Source organism: Saccopteryx leptura, chromosome 5 (assembly GCF_036850995.1).
Source record: "Saccopteryx leptura isolate mSacLep1 chromosome 5, mSacLep1_pri_phased_curated, whole genome shotgun sequence".
In the NCBI taxonomy this organism is placed as follows: Eukaryota; Metazoa; Chordata; class Mammalia; order Chiroptera; family Emballonuridae; genus Saccopteryx; species Saccopteryx leptura.
Window position 1 is genome coordinate 3,552,608 of NC_089507.1, and position 25,040 is coordinate 3,577,647.

Consider the following 25,040-nt stretch of genomic DNA (forward strand, 5'->3'; position numbering starts at 1 on the left):
CACACGGGACCTGTCCCACTGAGCTCACAACCCAACACCCTACAGGGGCCTACAGGTCCACACGGGACCTGTCCCACTGAGCTCACCCCCAACACCCTATAGGGGCCTACAGGTCCACACAGGACCTGTCCCACTGAGCTCACCCCCCAACACCCTATAGGGGTCCACAGGTCCACATGGGACCTGTCCCACTGAGCTCACCCCCCAACACCCTACAGGGGCCTACAGGTCCACACGGGACCTGACCCACTGAGCTCACCCCCAACACCCTATAGGGGCCTACAGGTCCACACGGGACCTGACCCACTGAGCTCACCCCCCAACACCCTACAGGGGCCCATAGGTCCACACGGGACCTGACCCACTGAGCTCCTCCACCCCACCCCACCACTCAGCATCACAGGGGCCTGCCGTGCCCTTCCCCTGCCTGAGTCGCCCCTCCCCCAGGTACCTACCTGCTTGGTAAACTTCCTCCTCCTTCAAGTCTTTGCTTAAATCCCTCCTCCTCGTGCCCCTGACGGGCACTGCCAGGTGGGCTCCCCGACCAGCCCTCTCCTGTGTCTCCTTCTCCAGTCCTCCCAGCCCTCCTACTGCCTCTCCTCGCCCGTGACCTCCACAGCACCTCTCCCCACCAGCACACTCGCTTCACTCGCTCACTCGTGACAGTTCCTGTCCGCCTCCTCCACTAAAATACAAGCTCTTCGGGGCACGGTCTGCGGCTCACTCACAGATGAATCCCAGCAGTGCCCCGACACACGGCAGAAGCTCAGTACATACTTCTTGAGAGACGTGTTACAAGAAACATTTGAAGGACCCAGCACAGTGCTCGGCCCACTGCAGGCACTCCGTAGGTCATGACGGGGCGGCCTGCAGCAGGGCCCCGGCGCCCCTGGCTGTCCTGCCCGGGCACAGCTGCCCGCCCGCAGACAGGCTCCCCCGGCAGTGCCTGCGTGGTGACGGAACCTCCCCCCTCACGTGTGCAGCACACAGGCAGCGGGCGCCCTGTGGCTCCTGGCAGCCACATCTGCAGAGGAACACGACCCGCTGCCTCCTCGCCGAACTCCACGGACAACCTCAGAAGGAAGCTCACCCGGGGTTGGGGAGACCTCTCAGGTCATTCACCAATGACCGCCCGGTGCGGGGCCATGGCTGCTTCGAGCACAGCCGCGTGGCTCAGTGCTGGAGAAGGAGTGTGGGCATTCCACAGTCGAGGGGGCTGAGGTGCTGCTGCAAACCCACCCAGCACGAGAATTCAGAGCAGAGGAACTGAAGACCTTGGGGGGGTTCGTCAGTACAGGCTCAGAGAAGCCAGGACAAGTGCCTGCCTGTGACAACATAACACAGAAAGGACAAGATTCTGAATAACTGAGACCCTCACAGACCTTCAGTCAGTGAGAACACAACCACCCCACTCGTTGCTCTGCCTGCTAACATCTTTCCTGCTCCCGCCACGCTCCGGGCCTCCCCGGGGCAGGCCGGCGCCTAGCGCCGACTCTGCTCTGCCCGGAGTCCACCCGGCCCACCCCCTCACGGCGGCCTCAAGCCTCAGAGCGGACCAGCCCCTCCCACACTTCACCAGGCCTGGAGAGCTCCACCACTCTGGGAGAAAAGGCTTTCTCGGCCTGCTCGCCCACGGTGCCCTCTTCCCATTGAGGAACTCCCTCCTGGACCGAGGGGACCCCCGAGCTGACCTCCCTGGCCTGGTGGCGTCTCCTGACATCCTCCACCCACCCCTGTGCAGAGGCCCCATCTGCTCCTCCGCCGCCGGCCTGCAGACTCTGCACGGCACCTGGCAGCAGCCCGCCCCTCTGCCCTCCCCGGCCCTAGTGCCCCGTCCTCTCCCAGCCCGGTCCACAAGAGACCGTGCAGAGGCTTCTGCAGAAAGGGCACGGACTCTGGAGCTGGACAAGTGCGTGTTCAAGTCACAGCTCTGCCACTCAGAGGGTCTGCGCAGTTAGCCTCTCTGAGCATGTGTGCAGCGCACCTCCTCCTGGAAGCTGCTCAGAAGGCAGCTCGGAGCCCCCCCCCCTCGGGTTAAGCCCCCCTCTCATCAAGACAGATCAGCAGCTCCTGTACCTGAGCCCCACGCCCCGATCAGAGGGCTCCATGCATTCTCCCAGCCCCGTACGGTGACATCCTCAGCTCGTTCTGCAAACAAGTCCCATGAGCCCCAGAGAGGTTGAGTGTCTGCCTTACCCAAGACCACCCTCCAGCGAACAGCGAGGTCAAGAGGACAGACAGCAACAGTGCTCCCGCCCCGGCACCGTAGTGGTCCATGCACACACACCAACCCCAGCAGCTCGGCGATTCCACAGGTGTTTTCTACACAGCCCCAATGCCAGGTCGTCAGGGAGATTAGTCACCAGGACCGTGAGCACGCAGGCTGTGTAGAAAAGTTACAGTACGATCTTACACCTCAGTTCACGGATACTAACTCTAAAACAGTCCACACAGTAGAAAACCACAGTCAGTCGGGCCAAGAAGGAACAACGGAGCAGATATGAGTACACCTGCCCTGTGCTCAGGGCTTCGTGTCCAAGTACCCTGCTCCCCATTCAACCCCAACAACCTCTGACGCATGAACTAATCCGTTTCCCAGATAAGAAGCCCAAGCTGAAAGACAAGGCCCGCACCGTGCCTGTAGCCCCTGCACGCTAGGGGCCCGCCCCGCGCCTGTAACCCCTGCACGCTAGGGGCCCGCCCCGCGCCTGTAACCCCTGCACGCTAGGGGCCCGCCCCGCGCCTGTAGCCCCTGCACGCTAGGGGCCCGCCCCGCGCTCAGCGCACTCGCCTGAGCCGGAACTACTTACACGGCTTCCTGGAACCCGCCAGCGGTCTGTGCAGGACACAGAAACACTCCAGGAATTGTAAGCAGGAAGGGATTGAACCCAAGGAATCAGCTGACTTCCAAATCGCTGTAAGGGCTGAAGCAGCTGGTTCTGCCCTGGGCCCCAGGAATAGCCCCCCGAATAACAGAACCGATGCACCGGGGAGATGCCGCATCTGAGCTGCCCCAGGAACTAAGGAGCTCCAGGATGCCACAGGTCGGGGGCCGCCACGGCTGCCTCTCCTCTGGACCAGGGCACAGAATGCAACTACCTCCCCCCCCCCCCCCCCACCGCCGCTGCTAAACAGCCAGGAAATGAACATGGGAGCATCTGCAGGAACGCCTCAGTCTCCATGGCATCGCTGGATGGCAGATAATAGCCAAAGGGGAAGAGAGATGGTCTCCACCAAACTTCTGCCTCAAATCCCTCCTACGTGGGGGAATGGGATGGCACCCAGTGACCATGCAGAACCTCAGCAGCAAGAGACTCCGGGCAACGCCCCGCTTCTACCCCCGGCCTGCCCGGTGCCGGTGCCGGAGGCACCCCGAGGAGAGCAGGCCGAGCACGTACGTCCACAGGACCGGCCACACCACGCTCTCTCGCGTGCTCGCTGGAGTGCAAACACGGCGACCACCGAAGAGTCCGAGAATGGCACCTGGCAAGCGTGAGGTGTTGCCTGGTATTTCCTGTGCCGAGGGCTCTGCTGTCGCCTGTCCCTGACACGCTCCGCCCCCCGAAGCGACCTCGCCTCCCTCGAGACAAAGCAAAGAGCACATCCCTTCCTTAGCATTCGCTGCTCACAAGAAAAAATAATAATAAAATAAAGATTTACTTTTCTTAAGCCAGTGGTTTCAAACTTTTTCATCTAGCAGGACATTAAAAAAAAAAGAAAGTGAAATCTTATGTGAAACCCCAACAAAGGCAGAAAGCAGGGCCAGAAATCCATCCCGCACTCTGCCCAAAGCCCCACCGGTGCTATCTCGTTTAACCTTCACACCACCTCTTTACGAGAGGTTCAGTGACCACAAGTCACCCTGCACCCCTGGGGATCACGGAGGTTCAGTGAGTTTCCTGAGGTCACACGGTCAACAATGGCAGAACTGGGGTTCACACCTGGGTCTGAGCAACCCCCGCCTCTCAACCGCCACACTCATTGCCTCTGAATCACAACTCAACGCAAGGGTAAAGCAGACACAGACGGTGCCCCAAGGGGCTCCCGGCCAGGCCAGGAAGCAGACCGGAAAACTGCATCATTCCGGGTCTTTAAACACAGCCAGGTGCACCTCACCTCCCAGCCTCCCTCAAGCTGTTCCCTGGGCCCTAACACCTCTCTGCAGCCACGGACACTCGAGTACCTCTTCTGTCGGAGAGCTCAACACAGGGTGATACAAATGTTTACCCAAAATCGATGTGCTCTTGTTGATCAATGTCACCCCGTTATATTTAATTTTCTAAATAAAAACAAAAAACAAAAAACAAACAAAAAAAAGATGTAAGTGGTCAGAGCTAACTGCTGCTCTCCAGGCCAGTGCAGAGGAGCAGCCCTAACCCTGGGCTCCTCAGAGACAAGCGTGTCACTGAATTCCCTCACAGCTGCTGCCCGGCTCCTGGGCGAAGACCGTTAAACCATACGGGCTCGCAGGAGGGCTGGACCCCGCCCCTCTCACATTACACGACAGTAGTCAACTTCCCGCAAGGAAGCAATTAAGTTCCGATATTTCACAACCTGCTGGCTTAATCGCTCTTAAAATCCGAGTCATTTAGCAATGTCTCAGAGCAGTTTCTGTTGTCGAAACTGGGAATGCTACTGGCATCTAGTGGGCAGGGGCCAGGGACGCCGCCCCACAGCTACCGGCACCTAGTGGGCAGAGCCCAGGGACGCTGCCCGACAGCTACCGGCATCTAGTGGGCAGAGCCCAGGGATGCTGCCCGACAGCTACCGGCATCTAGTGGGCAGAGCCCAGGGACGCTGCCCGACAGCTACCGGCATCTAGTGGGCAGAGCCCAGGGACGCCGCCCGACAGCTACCGGCATCTAGTGGGCAGAGGCCAGAGATGCTGCCCGACAGCTACCGGCATCTAGTGGGCAGAGCCCAGGGACGCCGCCCCACAGCTACTGGCATCTAGTGGGCAGAGCCCAGAGACGCCGCCCGACAGCTACCGGCATCTAGTGGGCAGAGGCCAGGGACGCTGCCCGACAGCTACCAGCATCTAGTGGGCAGAGCCCAGGGACGCCGCCCGACAGCCTCCAGCACGGGAACCTCCCCTCACACAGATCCATCCACCCCAAATGTCAACAGCGCCAAAACCGAGAAATCCTGATCTAGCCTTTTCAATAATGGATTGATCGATGTCGGCACAATATCAAGGAAAGAACTAAAAAAAATTTTAGAAAAACTATTTTTTAGAAATGGCAATTATTTATATTAGAATCACAGTTAGCTATGACTAGGTATTGTCGAGAAGTGTGCTAGCTGCTGTACCTACCTGAGCTCTAGCCTTGCGCAGTGGTTTTATGCCCCGTTTAGGGCTCAGGGAGGTGAAGTGACTTGCCCGAGATCACACAGCTGTTGGGCAGGAGAGCTCACACTGCACCCAGCCCGCTGGACTCCTGCGCCAGCACCCCAGGCTCTGTCCCTCCGCCCCCACCTCACCGTGTCTGGTCCGTCTTCCCCACCTGCAGTGAGCTCCTCGGTGGCGGGGCCTCTGGGCTCAGAGTGCAGCCTGCCACGGTGACGCCTGCTCCAGGCCAGACAGAGGAAGGTCCACAGGAAAAAGGGGAGCTGCCCATCAGCTGCCACTCGGCAGGTGGTCAGGCCAGAGCCGGCCTCCCTGCTGCCTGGCTGTCTGCCCCCCTCCACCAGGCCACCCTCATCGGGCACAATCGCCACCGGTCTGCTCCCAGGCCACAGGTGCCCCGGCCACCTCCACCCCTTGCTCCCTCCCTCCAAGCCCGTGTCCCCTAGACTAGCCTCCCGCCATACTGCCCACGCCTCCCTCTACAACCTAGAACTCGACTCAGTGCGGGTCAGGAGGACAGAGGGGCACGATGGCAAAGAGAGTCACTCGGGCAGGCTCAAGGGACAAAGTGAAGAAACAGGACGACTCAGAAGCCTGGGCTGGGAACCCCAAAGGACCTGCCCTCCACAAAAACTCAGCCTGCAGTCCTCTGAGGGCCCCCTACGCGCCAGGCCCTCTCCGTAACTCCCCTATAAACTTCCCTGTACAACGTCTTGTGGGCTCCAAACACTTTCGGCACAAGAGCCCTTTCCCCTTCCAGGGAATTCCAGATTGAAACTCTTTTCTAACACTTTTTAAGATTCGAGGACCAAAATGTCACTGGACTTGGCCCATGATGTCACATCACTGATTCCTCTGTCACTGATGGTCCACGGGCTTCCCGGAAGAACCTGATGGCTCACAAGAACACCGTCGCAGCCACGAGAACAAGGGAAGGAGACAGGAACCAAGGAGTACAGCAAGGAGGGGACGTCCGATTTGCGGCACAGAGCTGAAGGGTTTTCAAGAACCGTGGCTTCAGAAACGCTCTGCAGTCACTGCTGCTGTTTCCTTTCACAGGAGAAGACGCTCTGAGATAGAGAGATAGAGACAGAGACAGAGACAGAGAGAGACAAAGGCAGCAGACGAAACAGGGAGCCGTCATGGTCATCACAACACGCAACTGGAACCTCAAAGCCTGCCCTGTCGGGTCCGCACTGAGTTCTAAGGGCGAGCCCACTTGCTCCACGTGACCACACGACGCAGGTCATCACCCCACTCCGCAGATCAGGAAGCTGAGACAGAGAGCACCAGGATGACGCAGAGGACGGGGAGGACAAAGGGAAGTGCACACCCTGCATGCACATAACAGCACCATGTGCTAGGCACTGACCGCTGCCATTTTAGAGAGGAGAGAACTAATTCAGAGCCGTGCAGCCACTTGCCGCAGGCCACACAGCGAGGACGGGGTACCGGCTCCTGAATCCTGAAGCTAAGCTCTCTCCTCTCGCCTGCTTCCCAGCCCCCCCTCATTTTGAGCAAGGTTTCTCAAATTTGCCAAGAATCCCAAGTGATTCTGAAAACCTGGTCCCCGAGCCCCTCCCCGCGACCCTGACTGTGGGGGTCAGGGAAGACCCCAGGAGCCACACTGAACGGGCACCTGGGTGGGACCCGTCACAGGAAACACGGAAAACACTGACTTGAGTCAAGGGATCGGCCCAGCCACACAACTCTGAACTGCAACAACATCAGCTCAAGCTGTGGCCTCGGCAGGGAGGGTGACAGTCTCCCCCGAGAGTTCCTGGGTCCCTCCCAGTGAGGGCAATCGCTGAGTGAGTGCATTCCGAGACCAGGAACACTACCCACGGTAGCTCCGTACCCGTCTGTCTGCACATCAGAGAAGAGGTGCCCTACAAAACACAGCCCACGTTGCAGGCTGTTTCACTCGACAGGTCTTGGACTTGTCCACCATGGTCCTCACTTTCAGCTGATGGAGCCACTGAGGCCGCCTGGTCCGGGGTGCGCAGTGGATAGAGCGTCGACCTGGAGGGTTGAGTTTGCCGGTTTGAAACCCTGGGCTTGCCCAATCAAGGCACATACGAGAAGCAACTACAACAAGTTGATGCTTCCCGCTCCTCCTCCCCTTCTCTCTCTCTCCCCTCTCTCTCAAAAAAATAAAATAATAATAATAAACAAAATAAGATAAAACGAAGCAACTGAGGCAGCAGCAGGTGAGCATGCGTGCCACAGTCACAAACGTCTCCGCTGAGGCCGGCCAGCCATCGCACCCTCTCACCGGGACACACGGTGCTGTCATGTCCAGCAGGGGCTCCACTAGGCACTCACACGGAGCGGCCAGGATCAGCGGCAGCAGGAACGCTCCCACCTGCCACGCCCGGGACCAGGGCCCTCTGAGCAGCAGCTGTGGGGCAGGCAGCCATTCCCCGCACCCCCTCTCCACAGCCCGTGCCCCCCGCACAGCCCTCCTCACGGCCCTCCACGGTCTGGGAGTTCCCATTTCCTTGTGGGCCTGACTGCTGTGCATGTCCACCACCCCCAGCCTATAAGCCCCCCAGTCACCACAATGACCACTGCTACTGCCCTGCTGCCCCCGCACTCCCTGCCCAGAGCAGAGCTGGTCACAAACACGTGCTGAAGGAAAACACGGAAGCACAGGTAAGAGGCTGGTGCTGTAGGACCTGCCCTCCCAGGGCTAGGGTGACACAGAGGGACCCCGGCAGCCCTGGTCTGGCACCTGGATGACAGGGCGCCATGGGCAGTGGGGTGCATGGCCTGGTCCCAACACAGGTGACAGCATACATCGCAGCAGCGAGGCCAAGGCCGGAACAAACACGGGCACACAGCTGCCACTCAGGAGCACAGGGAACACAGCCAGGGCCAGGGGCGCCCAGAAAGGCCAGCCCTGGGTTACGCCATCGGGGGCGGGAGTTAGAAACGTGGGTGACTAACTCCGATGTCACCCTCATCAGCACCCTCCGCTGCCGTCTACGGCCATACCACCCTGAACGCGCCCGATCTCGTCTGATCTCGGAAGCTAAGCAGGGTCGGGCCTGGTTAGTACTTGGATGGGAGAGCATCCTCCACTGGCTCAAGAACCTCAAGGCATCTGCGCAAAGGGCCCTTCAGAGAAGCAGGCTGATAGAGTAAGGCCACTGACTTGGTAACACGCACCGCTCCTGGGTCACCATCAGCCACAGCCGGTCGGAAGCCAGGAAGTGACAACAGACTGTATGAGAGAGCCAAGGACACAGACGTGACAGCGAGCAGGGAGGAATCAAAGAGCAGCGTCACCAACAGACCAGTCCCACGCAACACTCCCCAGGATTCTGGGCGCCTGGGAAGAGGCGTGGTCCCCTGCAGGACACAGGCGCGGTCCCCTGCAGGACACAGGCACGGTCCCCTGCAGGACACAGGCGCGGTCCCCTGCAGGACACAGGCACGGTCCCCTGCAGGACACAGGCGTGGTCCCCTGCAGGACACAGGCACGGTCCCCTGCAGGACACAGGCGTGGTCCCCTGCAGGACACAGGCCAGCCCAACCAGGCAGGAGACACAGCACACTTTAGACGAGAAGAACAACTCGTCTGGTCTGAGGAATTCAGCCCTGGAGCTTCTGGAGAAACAAAGACGGCATTACCTGGTAAAGAAGTTACTAAACGGTCCCAACAGTTTCGATCTACTTCCCTCCGCAAAGCCATCAGCACAGTCCCGCGGGTGCAGGTCATGCGCTTCCCTGACGGAGCTCAGGGTGACGTCAGTGAACGGCGGGTCCTCGTCATTCTCCAGGGTCACAATGGCACTGGAGCTGCTCGTGACCACGAGGTCCAGGATGTCCTCGTTACTGACCGACAGCGTGGCCGACAGCTCCGTGCCGAGACTGGACACGCTGCAGACGGAGGCATCGTCGCTGCGGCTCAGGGCGTGGGAGGTGGGGCTGTAGAGCTTCACAGAGTCGTAGCCCGTCCTGGGGAACGTGGAGGACTTCCGCACGCTCTGCTCCCGCTCGGCGCCGGCGGGAGCTGGGGGCACGCAGGACGGCAGCGGGCAGGCGCTCTGGCAGGCCCGCTCGGGCACGGGCTCCGACTCGGGCTGCTTCCTCTTCGCGTGGCCCAGCCCGCAGGGGACAGGCTCGGGGTTGCCGATCTCCAGAGTAGGGATGCCCGAGTCCACCGACTGCAGGCTGCGCTGGTCTGAAGCCCCGAGCCTCAGCTTGGGCCCATGCTCAGGCAACGAGAGGGACCCGGACGCCTTGAGGTTGAGGTGCTGCAGGTTCCGGAGGTGGTTTCCTGACCGGCTGTCTAGAATGCCCAACAAGGCAACGCCATTTGTAGAGCTGGAAAGGTTTCCATCGGTCATCTTGGTCCAGGGAGAAACTAGGAAAGACACCAAAAGGGACATTTTAAGGCAGTGGATGCAAAAGCCAAAGGTGCAACTCGAACGTTTTGACACCTATTTTAAAAGAAGGAGTCCTTGAAAGACAGTTCCACCAAGGTGTGATTCCAGACCAGAAGCTCGCGTTGTTACATAAATGATCATGATACAAAGTAACCGAAAGATGACTCCAGCGAGGGATCTGTGTAAGGTAAATATACATAAAACCACGTCTTCACCATCCTCAGCACCGCCCACCAGTCCCAGCTCCCACCTCAGGCTCAGCCCGAAGCAGCGTGAGGACCACGTTGAGCAGCCAGGTTGCTGTTTCCCGTGCTTTGTTTTGCTTTGCTTTGTTTTGTTTTACGAGAGGAGGCTACCTTTGTTGAAACTGTGAATTCACAATCCACACATAAGTCAAGGATCTACCTGCTCTGAGACAGCACAAAAATCAAGTTTTCAAGGCAGAAAACAAGATAAACGGTACATGCCGCGCGCAGTGAGATGACGCCAACCGCATCCTGGTGAGCAGTGACCCTCCACAAATATTTCAGTCACCTCACTCAGGCCTGTGAGAAAAGGCACACGATCCCCTTTACCACAGAAGAAATGGAGGCTCGGAGAGGTCAAGAGACAGGTCCAAGATCGTACCGGTACTGAGCGGCAGGGCTGGGCTCTGTGGGACCGACCCCCAAGCACGCCACACCTGGGAGACGGCCGGCCCAGTCTGGAGCTATGAAACCCAGGTCAGAAGGCCAGCTCGGTGCAGAGAAGCAATAAAGGAAAAATAAGGCCCATAACCCTACAGTGAAGACGTGAGGGGGAGGAGTCAAGGCCCCGCGGAGCCAGGACCCTGCCTGCGGTCCTCTGGCTGAGACTGCAGAGGGGAAGGGGGGGTGTGAGGTGCACCAGCCCCGCGCGCACAGTCCCCAGCGGACTGAGGACCCCAGCATCTGTTATGTCACCTTCTATTATCCTGTAAAACAGGGGTCGGGTACCTATGGCTCGCGAGCCGGGTATGGCTCTTTTGATGGCTGCATCTGGCTTGCAGCCAAATCTTTAAGAAAAAAAATAATAACGTTAAAAATATAAAACATTCTCATGTATTACAATCCATTCATTTCCTACCGCTCATGTTCATGGTTGCGGGTGGCTGGAGCCAATCACAGCTGTCCTCCGGGACAACACCAAATTTTTATTGGATAATGCGTAATGTACAGGGGTCCTTGTATGGCTCTCACAGAATTACATTTTAAAATATGTGGCGTTGCCTGACCTGTGGTGGCGCAGTGGATAAAGCGTCGACCTAGAAATGCTGAGGTCGCCGGTTTGAAACCCTGGGCTTGCCTGGTCAAGGCACATATGGGAGTTGATGCTTCCAGCTCCTCCCCCCTGTCTCTCTCTCCTCTCTTTCTCTGTCTCTCTCTCTCCCTCTCTCTCTCATCTCTAAAGTGAATAAATAAAATAAAAATTAAAAGAAAAAATATGTGGCGTTCATGGCTCTCTCAGCCAAAAAGTTTCCCGACCCCTGCTGTAAAATATCAAAACTAAAGAGATCTGGCGGGGCATTTAAATCTGATCTATGGAGCAGAACAACAGAGAGAGTGGCACTTTGGACTCTGACTTCCTGGGTTCTAATCCCAGTTCCACTATACACCGTCTCGGGAGAATTAAAAATAGATACCGTGAGAAACCGTTGAATGGGTGCCTGGCCCCCAGCAGGCACTCTGTAGAGCTGCTATTATAAACAGCAAGTAGGTGGAGGCTGTGGAGCATGGCAGACACAACGATGGCCACTGCCCTTTGGGTGTGATTTTAGCTTCTGCAAAAAGCTTCCTCCTCTCCTTTAAAAAGCCTGGCCTGGCCCTGGCAGACTGGCTCAGCGGTAGAGTGTCAGCTTGGCGTATGAATGTCCCGGGTTCGATTCCCAGTCAGGGCACACAGGAGAAGTGCCCATCTGCTTCTCCATTGTTCCCCCTCTCCATCCTCTCTGTCTCTCTCTCCCCTCCTGTAGCCAAGGCTCCATTGGAGCGAGGTGGCCCCAGGTACTGAGGATGGCTCCATGGCCTCTGCCTCAGGTGCAAAGAGGAGCTCGGCTGCTGACCAATTGAGCAACGCCCCAGATGGGCAGAGCATCGTCCCCTGGTGGGCATGCCGGGTGGATCCCGGTCAGGCACATGCGGGAGTCTGTCTCTCTGCCTCCCCTCCTCTCACTGAATAAAAAAGGAAGAAAAAGAAGAGGAGGAGGAGGAGGAGGAGGACGAGGACGAGGAGGAGGAGGACGAGGAGGAGGAGGACGAGGAGGAAGAGGACGAGGAGGAAGAAGAGGAGGAGGAGGAGGATGTCCTCCTCTCAATGTCAATACAACACAAGCAAATTCATTAAAAGCAGAAAAGGAGGCGTTCATCTCCTTCCCTTCCAGAAGCTGAAGGAACCAGTCAGCCCAGCACCAAAGCAAAGACAGCAATATGGAAGAATGAATAAAAACAGGAAAGAATTCAGAAATAGGCTGAACTACATATAAACATCTGAAATACGACCCAGTGAGGAAGGAAGGGCTATCTAAGCATGATGTTATACTAATCGGTCATCTGTTTCTCTTGGAAGGCAGACCCTCACTGTGCGACAGCAAAACAGAAATCCAGACAAAACTGCGGCTTCACACAGAAGTGAAATGACAAAGGCGCTGCAAAAAGTAAAGTGCTCTTTGACCCACAGAGCAAACTGTTCACCCTCTGAAAGGGTCTGAGCACCCCCCCCCCCAATGTGCAAACACATCTCACATGCTTCACAATACGCACTGCCCTGGCTTCCAGGGCCACCCCCCCAGACCCCGCCCGCCATGCGCTCTTCCCCAGCGAGGCCACAGCAAACTCTCTCTGGGCCCCGCTCCGGGAGACGCCCTGAGCTCAGCCCACAGGATAAGGAGCACTTTTAGCACAGAGTTCAGGACTCATGTTTGGCGACATCAAAGGTAACTAGAATTATCAAAACACCATCAACACTCCAACAGGTCATGCTGGCAAAAACTGTCAACCCAGAGGAAATCCTCAGGAGACTGACAGGCCTGGCTCAGTTCTCGGTGGGCCACTCACCAGCGGGGGCCACCCCAGGGGAGGTGCTCAGCCTCCCTGAGCCTCAGCCTCCGGCCCCCCAGCGGTAAAACGGGGCCATCGTGGAGACACCCCGGGGGCTCCGGAGGGTGAACGAGAGGACAGGTGTGATGCCCGCACGCCCTGCCCCCGACGCATGGTAGGCGCCCAGCACACGTGAACTTTCTCTACGTCAGCCACACTGAAAGCTCGTGCTCCTCCCAAACAGAGAGAGTGAACTGAAACATCAACACCAGAACGACAGGAACACGGAACCAGTGTGCTGAGGGGACCCTCTGAGTCAGCGAGACGAAGGCTCAGGAAGAACGAAGCCAGCGCGGCAAAGCCCAGAGCCACGGGCTGCGTGGCGGTGGCCCGTGCTCCGCATGCTTCTCCGCCGCGTGGCCAAGACGGGCAGCGGCCAGGGCCCCTTCTAAGGCCGACGCAGAGCTACCTGGAGGCCTCTGCCGCTTCCCAGTCCAGTTTTTAAAGTTCATTTGGGCTCAGGAACAGGGTGTCAGCCTTCAGGGAAATAAACCGAAAAGGGAAAAAGCACTTCCGCTTGCCACGCACTCGCAAACCGAACCCGCAGGGGCCAAGGCCACCTGCCCTCAAACCCTTCCGCCTGGTGCCACCAGCGCCATACACCAGAGCCACACTCCAGAGCGCCGCCTCCCACGGTGCCCTGAAGGGGGTGGTGGCCACACAAAGTGCGGGCTTCCGAGACAGGCTGCCGGGCGGACTTTGGAAGCCCGCCAGGAGGCCAGCTGCCGATGGCCCGCCTCCAAGTCACACGTTGTCTAAGGACAGAATAAGCCCAAATTCCCTGAGCTGGCGCAGGGCCCTCCTCACCCCCCTGCCAGCCTCGCCAGCCTCACCCTGTCACCGCGGCTCTCTCAGCACCCAGGATCAGTGCACCACGCCAGGGTATTCTCCCAGCTTGGCCTTCAGCGCCCCCGGGGCTCTCGCAGCAGGTGCCACGGGGAGACACAGCGTACTTCCTACGCCCCGTACTCTGAGAAGCCTTCCTACCTTTCCCATAAAGCTGCAGGCCTCCTTCCTCCTAGGCTCCTTCCCCCCCGCCCCCACACGCCTAAAACAACTCTATTTACAGCTGTTCCCGTCTCCCCGCACTGGTTTCTGGACACCAGTGCCTGGCCAAATACCTGGCATGGCCTAAGGACTCAAAAATCTATTTGCTGAATTAATTATCACTAACAACTTGTGCTCTCAGTGGGCATGTTTCAGGAACAATGCATCCAAGAAACATCTGCTGAGAGCCGGGTTATATTCCAAAAACAAGGTGAGCAGTGGAGGTAACAGGAGAAAGAAAGCCCATCCCATCGAGCTCCTGGCACGTGACGACAGACACCACCAGGAAGCGAGGGCCGCCCTGTGCATCACGCCTGCCACCAGACTACCCAGCAGAGAAAGCTGTCGGCTGTCGATGGTGTCGGAAAGTAAAAAACACAACTCCTCCCTCCGTGGCTGTTTCCCAAAGTCTAACCCACGACGGCCCAAGAACACAAGCCCTGCAGCAGTGACCGGCACAGTGCATACTCTCGGGCTCTCAGGACACAGCCGTAAAAGCCCTCGATGCGAGTCCAGCGGTGACTGGCCATCACCTCCCAGATGAGAGAAAGCACGGGAGACGTCAAGTCCGAGTGAGAAGAAGACTATTCCTCTGAGGCAGCGAGAGCATCTGAGCTTTATCTACCTGCCACACACCGAGGCCTGCGGGTCGCAGAGACTCCAGCCACCTCCCTCCGCTGGGACCCTGTCCCGGGGCTGCCAGCCACCTCCCTCCACTGGGGCTGTGTCCGAGGGCTGCCAGCCACCTCCCTCCACTGGGGCCGTGTCCGGGGCTGATACAAGTCAGAGTGGACAGAGGCTCTGCGGGGACTCCGAGTGCGGCTCTGGAAAGCAGTCCCGCCCTACACCAACAGTTTGATTCTCTCCTCTTCCAGAAGCAATGGGGCCAAGCCTTGACTAAGTCCTATTTTATTCATAAATAAGAGTCAGATTATGAAGCCAAAACCCAAATGATCTAGTTGTGGTCCCAGAGGGGAAACCGCGCTCCTGGTGGCTCCCGGGAGAGATGATGCCGCCCACCCAGGACGCCGCCCACCCAGGACGCCGCCCTCCTCCTCCCGGCTCCTCCCTGGACACTGCGGAGGACAGCCACCTCCTCAAGCCCCCGTCAGCACAGGGACATCACTGCCTCCCTGGACACTGCGGAGGACAGCCACCTCCTCAAGCCCCCGTCAGCACAGGGACATCACTGCCTCCCTGGACACTGCGGAGGGCAGCCACCTCCTCGATCCCCGTCAGCACAGGGACATCGCTGCCTCCCTGGACACTGCGGAGGACAGCCACCTCCTCGAGCCCCCGTCAGCACAGGGACATCACTGCCTCCCTGGACACTGCGGAGGACAGCCACCTCCTCGAGCCCCCGTCAGCACAGGGACATCACTGCCTCCCTGGACACTGCGGAGGACAGCCACCTCCTCAAGCCCCCGTCAGCACAGGGACATCACTGCCTCCCTGGACACTGCGGAGGACAGCCACCTCCTCGATCCCCCGTCAGCACAGGGACATCACTGCCTCCCTGGACACTGCGGAGGACAGCCACCTCCTCGATCCCCGTCAGCACAGGGACATCACTGCCTCCCTGGACACTGCGGAGGACAGCCACCTCCTCGATCCCCGTCAGCACAGGGACATCACTGCCTCCCTGGACACTGCGGAGGACAGCCACCTCCTCGAGCCCCCGTCAGCACAGGGACATCACTGCCTCCCTGGACACTGCGGAGGACAGCCACCTCCTCGAACCCCGTCAGCACAGGGACATCACTGCCTCCCTGGACACTGCGGAGGACAGCCACCTCCTCGATCCCCGTCAGCACAGGGACATCACTGCCTCCCTGGACACTGCGGAGGACAGCCACCTCCTCGAGCCCCCGTCAGCACAGGGACATCACTGCCTCCCTGGACACTGCGGAGGACAGCCACCTCCTCGATCCCCGTCAGCACAGGGACATCACTGCCTCCCTGGACACTGCGGAGGACAGCCACCTCCTCAAGCCCCCGTCAGCACAGGGACATCACTGCCTCCCTGGACACTGCGGAGGACAGGAGGACAGCCACCTCCTCGAGCCCCCGTCAGCACAGGGACATCGCTGCTCTGCCGGATGCTCCGAGGAGGCTGTGGGCACTCACTTGCGTACCTTTGGTGCCAAGCCTCCAGACAACCCAGCTCCGACACCAACTCTCGACCCTCACTCTTCAGCCAGTGCAGCCACCTCTGTGGCAGCTCGTGTGGATGGGTCCGCTCCACAGAGGCCCCCCAAGTACCAATCACCACCTTTCTCTTTCTGAAGCCAGTCCTGTCTCAGGCAGGAAGGATCCTGGAAAGACAGGCACAGGACCTCCCAGGTCTCCGGTGCCTCCGCTAGCTGTCTCTGCGCTCGCCAAGTGTGCACTGCACGTTGGGCACCGTGTTCGGCGCTCACGCCCACCACCTGTGTAAGCTCCATAACGACCCCGTCACTGCCACCTCACAGACAAGGCAGGGGCATGGAGGGCCGTGCAGCACGGTGGTTGCGCCGAGGCTAATCTGACTCTAAAGTACGTACTTGTTCTTCACTCACCCTGCTAGCACAAGGGCCTAAAACAATGGATTAATTTCCATTATCTAAAGTAGATAAGTCAACTATAAAAGTAGTTTGGTTTTTAAGTGGGTTATTCTTTAGGGTAAAAAAAAAGAAATCCTAAAAACAAGAATGTCTTAGGAGCTCAATATATTCCTCTGGAGGGTGAATGGCAACTTTTAGGAAGCTGGAACTTAACACAATGTCGTTTCAATAAGTTGTGGCCCATCAGCAAACTGGGCAGAAACTGGGGTTAAACTGTTGAGAAGACGTGTAAGTTACGCTGCCCAAAAGGTGGTCATGTTTAAAAGGCCTAGGTGGGGACACTTTAAATTAATGACATTCAATATATGGGGATTCTCTACAACCCCCAAATGTTTCAGCTACATTTAGTGATTTACCAAAACTAATCATCATAAGTAGCTATGTCATTGAGACGCAACTGACAAGTTAGAAGGGTATTCAGGTCACTTAAGGTCAACATAATTTACAACCTTAATTATTAATAAAAGAAACCATTGGCCCTGGTCGGGTGGTGCAGTGGATAAAGCATCGACCTGGGGCGCCAGAGGCTGCGGGTTCCACTTCCTGGTCAGGGCATGGCCGAAAAGCAATCAACAAGCACACCACTAAATGGAACAACTAAGTGAAACAAGTTGATGCTTTTCTCTCCCCCCCCCCACTCCCTCTTCCCACCCACTCAAATCAATAGAAAAACTTAAAAAAATGAATAAATAAGAGAAACCATTTACCGAACATGCAAGGAACAAGTACTCTGAAGAAACTGATTCAGAGGCTGAGGAACTCGCTCAAGTTCACACGGCAACAGAAACTGGATGCAAACCAGGTCTGACGTCAAAGCCCACATGTAGGTCCTGGCCGGTTGGCTCAGCGGTAGAGCATCGTCTTGGTGTGCGGGGGACCCGGGTTCGATTCCCAGCCAGGGCACATAGGAGAGGCACCCATTTGCTTCTCCAACCCCCCCCCCTTCCTCTCTGTCTCTCTCTTCCCCTCCCGCAGCCAAGGCTCCACTGGAGCAAAGATGGCCCAGGCACTGGGGATGGCTTCTTGGCCTCTGCCCCAGGCATTAGAGTGGCTCTGGTCGCGGCAGAGCGACCCCCCGGAGGGGCAGAGCATCGCCCCATGGTGGGCAGAGCGTCGCCCCTGGTGTGCGTGCCGGGTGGATCCCGGTCGGGCGCATGCGGGAGTCTGTCTGACTGTCTCTCCCCGTTTCCAGCTTCAGAAAAATACAAAAAAAAAAAAAAAAAAGCCCACATGTATGGCTTGCTGACGTACTTAAGAACACAGGCCCTTTCCCTTCTCATCTCTTTCCCTCTCACAGCCAGTGGCCTGACTGGTTGGAGTGTCCGCCCCAGGCACTAAAGATAGCTCGGTTGCTCCAAGACGGGTGAGGGGGCTGCCAGGTGGATCCCGGTGGGGGCGCTATGGGAGTCTGTGTCTCCATGTCTCCATCCCCCCTCCTCTCACTTAAAAATAGATAAATAAAAGAACACAGGCCCTAGAATTTTGTGATACTCAATAAGCCACACAGTTAACAATCTTTTTCTGTATCTATGTTAGTTTCACAGAAAAGTTTAAGAAAATAAAAAACAGGTGGGGAAATGCAGGTTCTGGAGATAGATTGTCCAGGTTCAAATCCCAGCTCCTCCATTACTGCATGACCTTGAACTGGTTTCTTCATTTTCCTGTCGCTCAATTTCTGTGTAGTCAAATAGGGCCGATAATAGACCCTTATCTCCTTAGGCAGCTGACGAGATTAGGAGAAGAAATCAACATAAAGCCGTTAGAACTGTGCCAGGCAAGAGTTCAGCTTGAGAAGAGTTGGCTGGTGTTCTTTCCTGGGCACCAGACAGGGCCAGCCGGCTCAGGCCCACTATTTTAGCACCTTATTTGCATAAGCAAGCTCCAACACAGGCAGCCTATCTGCACAGCCTCCCCGCACAGCTTCTTCCGGTCACTAACCTCCCTCCTCACGTCTGTTCTGTGGCACTGACTGAGCTCTGGGCCTCAATGTCCCCACCTGTCACATCAGATGACTAGGTCCGCTGACCTGCCCCAAGTCCTTCCTGCTTGGAAATCTAGAATTCTAAACAACCCCGGCCCTCACACAAACGTTAACAAACACCACAGTCATGTTCCTAAATTCCTTTTACCTATGCATAAATGTCTATTTTGATGACAAATCTTCTCCAAGGTCTCAAAGGTCCACCAGCAAGCACAGCAGGCAGGTAGCTGTCTCCTGTGCTGAGGCTGGGACAGGAAGGTCAGATGCTTTGACCAATGGGGGAGCCGTGCTCTGATAAGCTGGGTCCTGCCATTAGAGAGGCCTCCTACAGAGCACAAACAAGGGGAAGTGGCGGTAGGAAGGACAGGAATTCACCACTGGACAGAGAGAGCACAGCCGGGGGATGGTGCGACAGAAAAGTGGAGGGGGGAGAGGCACAGGGAGGGTCCCTGACAGAGAGAACTGCAGTGATGGGCAAAGCCAGGTGAGGCTGGGGCAGACTGTGGAAACTGCTTCTCAGACCTGAAGCAAACCCAGCCCAGTGCAAAGTGAGTGCCGAGCAGGGACCAGCCGCGACCTGCTGGAACCGTGGAGGACATCTAGGTGAGCGGAGTCAGAATCCCACCTCTGCCTCTCTCCAGTTGGGTGACTCTGAACCAGTTAGTTCCATTACCTCCCTAATGTTTCCCAAACGCTGCATTCACTCAATAACCCCTGTACCCAAGTACATGCCGGGCTCCTATTAGGGCTGGGGCCCAGGTGGAGCCCACAGTCTCAAGGAGCCAAACATACAGAACTGCAAAGAGAGCTCAGGGGCAGAGGGCCAACCCAGGTGGCGCAGGGGAGGAGATGTGGGGAGGAGTCACACCTGAACTCGAGACTGGCACACAAACAGGGCAGGAGGAAGTGTTCCAAGACCGCTGGAAGAGCCGATTGGTCCATGCAAAGCAAGTGCCCAGCCTGCGGACCTAACCACTTGCACAGCAGGACAACGACGGGGTGCTAACGCGCTGCAGATGCTGGCCCCCAGTGCAAGGCTTCCAGTGCCATCCTGGTGAAAACGGTGCCCTGTGCAATTTTTAAGACAGAAGCGGTTTCACGTGGCCACTAAAACGCCCCCGCGGAGCCTCGGGACTGGCGCGTGCATGGCCAGCCCTCCGCTCCCCGAGGAGCCGTCCTCACCAGGGGGCGGCCTCGCCTCCGCAGCTTCCAGCCGAGTCCTTCCTCCTGGCAGCGCCCTGCCCTGCCCGGCCCGGCCCGGCCCGGGGCAGCGCCCCCGCGCGCACTGCTGCGCCCACTCCGCCTGGGTCACCGAGGCGCGGGGGTCCGTGGCCGGGAAATGGGAGCCCGAGGAGGAGGGGCCCGCGACCCAGGGGCAAAGATTCCAAGAAGGAGGAAGGGGATCAAAGGCTCCACGGTGGGAGGGGGGCAACCGGGAGTCGGGACCCCGAGGTGGAAGGGTCCCGGCGGCCAGGAGCGGCGGGTCCGCGCGCCGAGCCGGCTGCACTCCCCGCCCGGGAGCCCCGCTCATCCGAGGAGGAAAACTTTTCAAGTTCCGGAAAAGGAGCGTGTCGGGGCGTGCGCCTCCCCGGGGGTCTCTGCGGTGGTCCCGGGCCCCCACGCACTCCGCGGCGCGGGAGGCGGCGGCGGCGGCTGCGCGGCGAGGGGGCGCCTGGGCAGGACCCGGCCCCGCGCCGCCCTCCGCGCCCGCCTCGGGCCGCCTGCTCGCTCCGGCCGACGCTGCAGCAGGTGGCAGCGGCCCCGCGCCTCCGGCTCCCCTCCCTCCCGCCCGTCCCGCCCGCGGCAGGCCCTCGGTACCCGGGTTAGCTCGGCTCCGATGCCATTCCGGAGCCCGCCAGCCGGCACCGCAGGTCCTGCGGGAACCGCAACTTGAGCGGCCGGAACGCCGGGAGCGACGGGGCCGGGACAGCAGGTGCGCGCGAGAGGCGCCCGGGGCCAACAGCGCAGCGCGCCTCGCCCCGCCCCGCGCGCCCTCGCCCCGCCCCCTGCCGCCGCCGGCCGCTCTTCCGCTCGCGCAGCCGCCTCGCGCAGCCGCCTCCCGCCGCCGCCGCGGCTCTGAGAGCTCGACGTTCCCTCCGCAGCCCTTTCTCCGGCCGCTCTCCCGTCTCCCGAGGGCCCTGGAGTGGCGTCGACGGCCCTTTTCTCTCCCGAGGGCCAAGGGGTGCCGCGAGCGGTGCCGGAGGAGGTCTTCGTGTCCGCAGAGCCCCTGTGGACACCTGCCGGGGACCCCCTTACCTGCTCGGCTCCACCCGCGGCCATCTTGGAAGTGGGAAGCGGCCGGGAGGGGTAGGGGCTCGAGCGGGCAAGGACCAGGCGTGGGGAGCCGAGCGGCGGAGCGCATCGATGGGCGCCCCTGCCCCAGGGCGGGTGTGCAGGAGGGACGCGGGGACCCAGCCCCCTACCTGCCCGGAGGCAGGAGCCCTGTGTCCGCGCGAACCGCGACCTCAGGCCCGGGACGGGCAGCCTCAGACCTCCTGCCCGGCCTTAGTCTCTTACTCTGTAAATGGGCTTTTCTGGTAGTTGTCCTTAATTGAGCTTTTACCCAGTGCCTGGTGCATGGGGCTCTTTGAAAATACCTAAGCCTAGGCCGGTTCATCTGGAGGTGAGATGCAGTTTTGGAAGGTGTGGAATGTGCAGACACGTTTGGGAACCGCTTGCCTAGCGTTTATGTGCATTATTTCGCGTCAGCGTTGCAGAAACGCGTGGGGATGGTCTGTGATCACAGCCGAACAGAGCAGGCAAGAAGTGACTTGCCCAAGGTCCCAGGACCCGTCAGGACTTGGGATAGGTCTGAAGGCGGATGCCCCGCCCAGACCACCCTCCAAAAAACCTTGCAAGGCTCCACCCAGCTCTTGTTAAATAGTAACTATTCAATATATAGACTTCCTGAATCAAACCTGGCTTGTCTTGTTGACTGCTCTGTTCCCTGCTCCTGGCAAATAGTAGGTCCTTAAATATTTATTAAATTATTATATTCTATAGACGTCAAGGTTAGAGGAAAGACTCCTGGGGCTGGGAGCCGGAAGGCTTTGATCCGACCAGCCAGGAGTTCTGAGCGCTGCCACAGGTGGAATTACCAGAGAGGAAACCTCAGAGGCCGAATAGCTGAGGCTAAGAAAGGACCCACGAGCAGAGTGGTCGGGACAGGAAGGGTAATCCCCATCACAGACAGCACGTGCACTGGAGCGTTGTACGTTGTCTGGGCCATGATCATACAGATTGGACCAGAGAACCCCTGACTTGTTTCTTCTGTCTCATAGCTCTGCAAACAGCGCCTATTACATAGTTATGGTGGCAAGAGGGGTGAGAACTTGAAAAAGGAAAGCTCTTAATAGAACACATTAACACCCTCCAGGGCTTGGGGCACAGAAGACACTTTTAAACGCTTTTATGTCTAAGTGCTTTCAAAGAAAAATAATACCAGGTCTTCAACTTGTGGCCTCCCCAGTTCATAAGGAAACAATGGGGACGAACACTTGCTTCAGGCCTAACTTAGCAATGTAATACATCAGATGAATAAATCTGATTTTACAGTGTTCCTTGTGACTCCACAGATCCCTTCCAGCCCTCATTCTGCGTCTTAGGGTTTTAAAACCACACAATGACAAGGAACCATTGTCCTGCATCCAGAACAACAAAAAAAGTTTGTGGTCCACAGATTTGCATTGAGCGCCCTCTGTCTGCCTTTTCCTCACTGCCCTCCCTATCCTGCTGCCCCGCCCCCCAGCCCCACGCCTTTTCCTCACTGCCCTCCCTATCCTGCTGCCCCGCCCCCCAGCCCCACGCCTTTTCCTCACTGCCCTCCCTATCCTGCTGCCCCGCCCCCCAGCCCCACGCCTTTTCCTCACTGCCCTCCCTACCCTGCTGCCCCGCCCCCCAGCCCCACACGCCCCTCCCTGGAACCCACCAGCCACTAACACCCTCAGTGTGGTCTGACCCATTTGTCACCAACACCCAGAAGTGGCCCAGATAAGTTCTCATCACAACCTGAGTCTAACAGTATTACAAGGACAGTGAGCAAAATCAGCTGTGTTGCCATGCACACTCACACTCGAGTCACTTTTTGAAACCCCCGTGCCACCGCCCCCCCCCCCCAGCCTCCATCTCTGATATGTTCAGGGGAGATAGCCACACTGAGACTGGAAAGTGTCCAAACCACCCGAGGAGCCACCGTGACGGAGCCTCTGCCTGTGCTGCAAAAAAGCAGCTCTCAGACCCTCACACCACAGCCATCGGCTTATGTTTTATTCAGTTTTAACAAGTACAGGGACCCGTCTCCAACCTGCACTAGAGTAAAATCAGGGAATTTGGGAGGCGGGACTCCTAGAAGGAGCATGTTCAGGACAGAGACGGCGTGGCCCCAGGAGAGGAGGAAGCAGAAGAGAAAACTATAGCACTCAGAATCCCTGTGCTCCAGGAAGCTCCTAAAACCATCCTGTATCCCGGTAGACCGATGTCACCAGCAGGGAACAGAGCAGTCAACAAGACAAGCCAGGTTTGATTCAGGAAGTCTATATATCAATAGTTACTACTTAACAAGAGCTGGGTGGGGCCTTGCAAGGTTTTTTGGAGGGTGGTCTGGGCGGGGCATCCGCCTTCAGACCTATCCCAAGTCCTGACGGGTCCTGGGACCTTGGGCAAGTCACTTCTTGCCCGCTCTGTACGGCTGTGATCACAGACCATCCCCACGTGTTTCTGCAACGCTGACATGAAATAATGCACATAAACGCCAGGCAAGCGGTTCCCAAACGTGTCTGCACATTCCATTCCACACCTTCCAAAACTGCATCTCACCTCCAGATGAACCGGCCTAGGCTTAGGTATTTTCAAAGAGCCCCATGCACCAGGCACTGTGTTCTTTACAACACTGACGTGGACACAATGTACAAGTCCAGCCATGAGGGAAGGTTAACTAAATGGAGCCATTTTTTAAAAAAAACCTTTAAAGAATTTATAATACAGAACAAAGGAAGTGCTTAAGTTGTAAGAGTGATACTGAATTGAAAATAGAAAATCAAAGAAGATGGACTCCGCCCTTCCCCAAACTGTGCTGGACCGGCAGGTGTGTATGTGGCAAACTGCTGACACGGGTCTCTTCCACAGCACGGGGTTTGTCCATCTTGTCAAGAATGAGGGCTACTCCAAGAGGCACCAAGTGAAATATAGAGGATGACAAGAGGGTAAAACGGACTATTGTACCCACAAACACTTGGTAGTCCAGGATCAAAATTAAATACAACAGACCCAAGTACAGGATGGTAGTTTGCATAACCAGCAGAGATAGCATTGGTCAGAGTGCTTATGCCCCTATGGGACGAGCTAGCACGGTTTGTGCAGCTCATGCTTGTGAACTCCCGAAGTACGAGTGTTGCTGGCAGGTCGGGCTGCAGCGCAGGCTGCTCGATAGGTCTGGCATGGACCAGACCTACGAAGGCTAGGTGGAGTCTGGCATGGACCAGATCTACGAAGGCTAGGTGGAGTCTGGCATGGACCAAAATCTACGAAGGCTGAGTGAACACAATGCGGAAAGCATCGATGGGCAACCTGGTACCTTCACCTGCTCTTCGGATGGAGGGCTTGCCAGAACAACAACTGAAAAGAGAGCTTTGGGGGCGACTGAAAAAGAGAGCTTTGAGGGCCCAGAAGGGAGCTGTGGACAGAGGTTTGTTCGTCCCTCGCGGTACCGAACAATGCCCTTTTATGGTCACGGTTCAGAAAGCAAGGAACTCAATGCAGAGGTTCCTCAGAAGCACAGCACAGGGGCAGAACGTTGGCGGACTGTATTCGTTCCCTGACGAAGGAGATGGAGATGCTTACAAGAAACAATGCTCTCAGTACACAGAGAACAGTGTAACTCCAGGCGAGATGGGGAGCTCTCTGAGCGAATCCAGTCTACAAGACGAAACCTAAGCAAGAAGCTAAAAAGTGGAACTGTCCCAAAATGTCTCTTGCCCAGAAGAAAGTTTGGGGAGCTCAGAAGAAGGGAAGCTCCCTCCGAGCTCAGGAACAGGCTGCTGAGGGCAAATAAACCCAAACCCCAATTTTCTATGAAGATTTTTCAGATAAAAGACAATAATAAACACATTGGCCAAGCCAAAAAAAAAAAAAAAAAAAAAAATAGAGGAATATGGAATCTGTATCATCCACAGGAATAAAAGACAGGAAGAAAACACCCAAGTGACTAGCGGAACACGTCACTATCTGCCCCTGTATGTGTGGAGACAAGTTTCCCCAGAGCAAGCATGTGCTGTCTTTACAGTGAAGATGTGCTAAGATGCTGCCTGGTGGGTAAGTCACAGACTTCGAAAAGCACAGTAACTTGGGGCCATCAGAGGAGGGCTCCGCCCCTGGCCCTTCTCACCAACCCGAGTTAAGCGAGAGTCAAATGATGTTGCCATTTTGTGAATGGGGAGAACCCAGCTCCAAGAGTTCAGATACCATGTTCCCCATGTAAGAGATGCTCCTTTAAAAAAAAATGGGGTCTAAAAACTGGGTGCATCTTATTCGGTGGTTGTAGATTTTTTACCTGCATTT

General features: G+C 57.4%; 1 protein-coding gene and 1 pseudogene across 2 annotated transcripts in view; one reads left to right on the forward strand and one right to left on the reverse strand.

Moving 5' to 3' along the window:
- The window catches only part of TBC1D14 (TBC1 domain family member 14), a 110,842-nt gene extending 90,384 nt beyond the window's left edge, over positions 1-20,458 (reverse strand). The window contains exons 1-2 of one of the 2 annotated variants that reach the window (XM_066387841.1): positions 20,304-20,458; positions 8,984-9,719 (exon numbers count right to left, since the gene is read on the reverse strand). In XM_066387841.1, the coding sequence (XP_066243938.1) occupies positions 8,984-9,702 (719 nt within the window). In that variant the 5' untranslated portion in view covers positions 9,703-9,719; positions 20,304-20,458. Of the gene's footprint in view, positions 1-8,983; positions 9,720-20,303 lie in introns of those variants that run through there. The other variant, XM_066387840.1, reaches the window with a different exon arrangement.
- A 3,028-nt stretch (positions 20,459-23,486) lies between these two features.
- On the forward strand, positions 23,487-24,537 carry LOC136405933 (large ribosomal subunit protein uL18-like; annotated as a pseudogene).
- Positions 24,538-25,040: the final 503 nt, after the last annotated feature.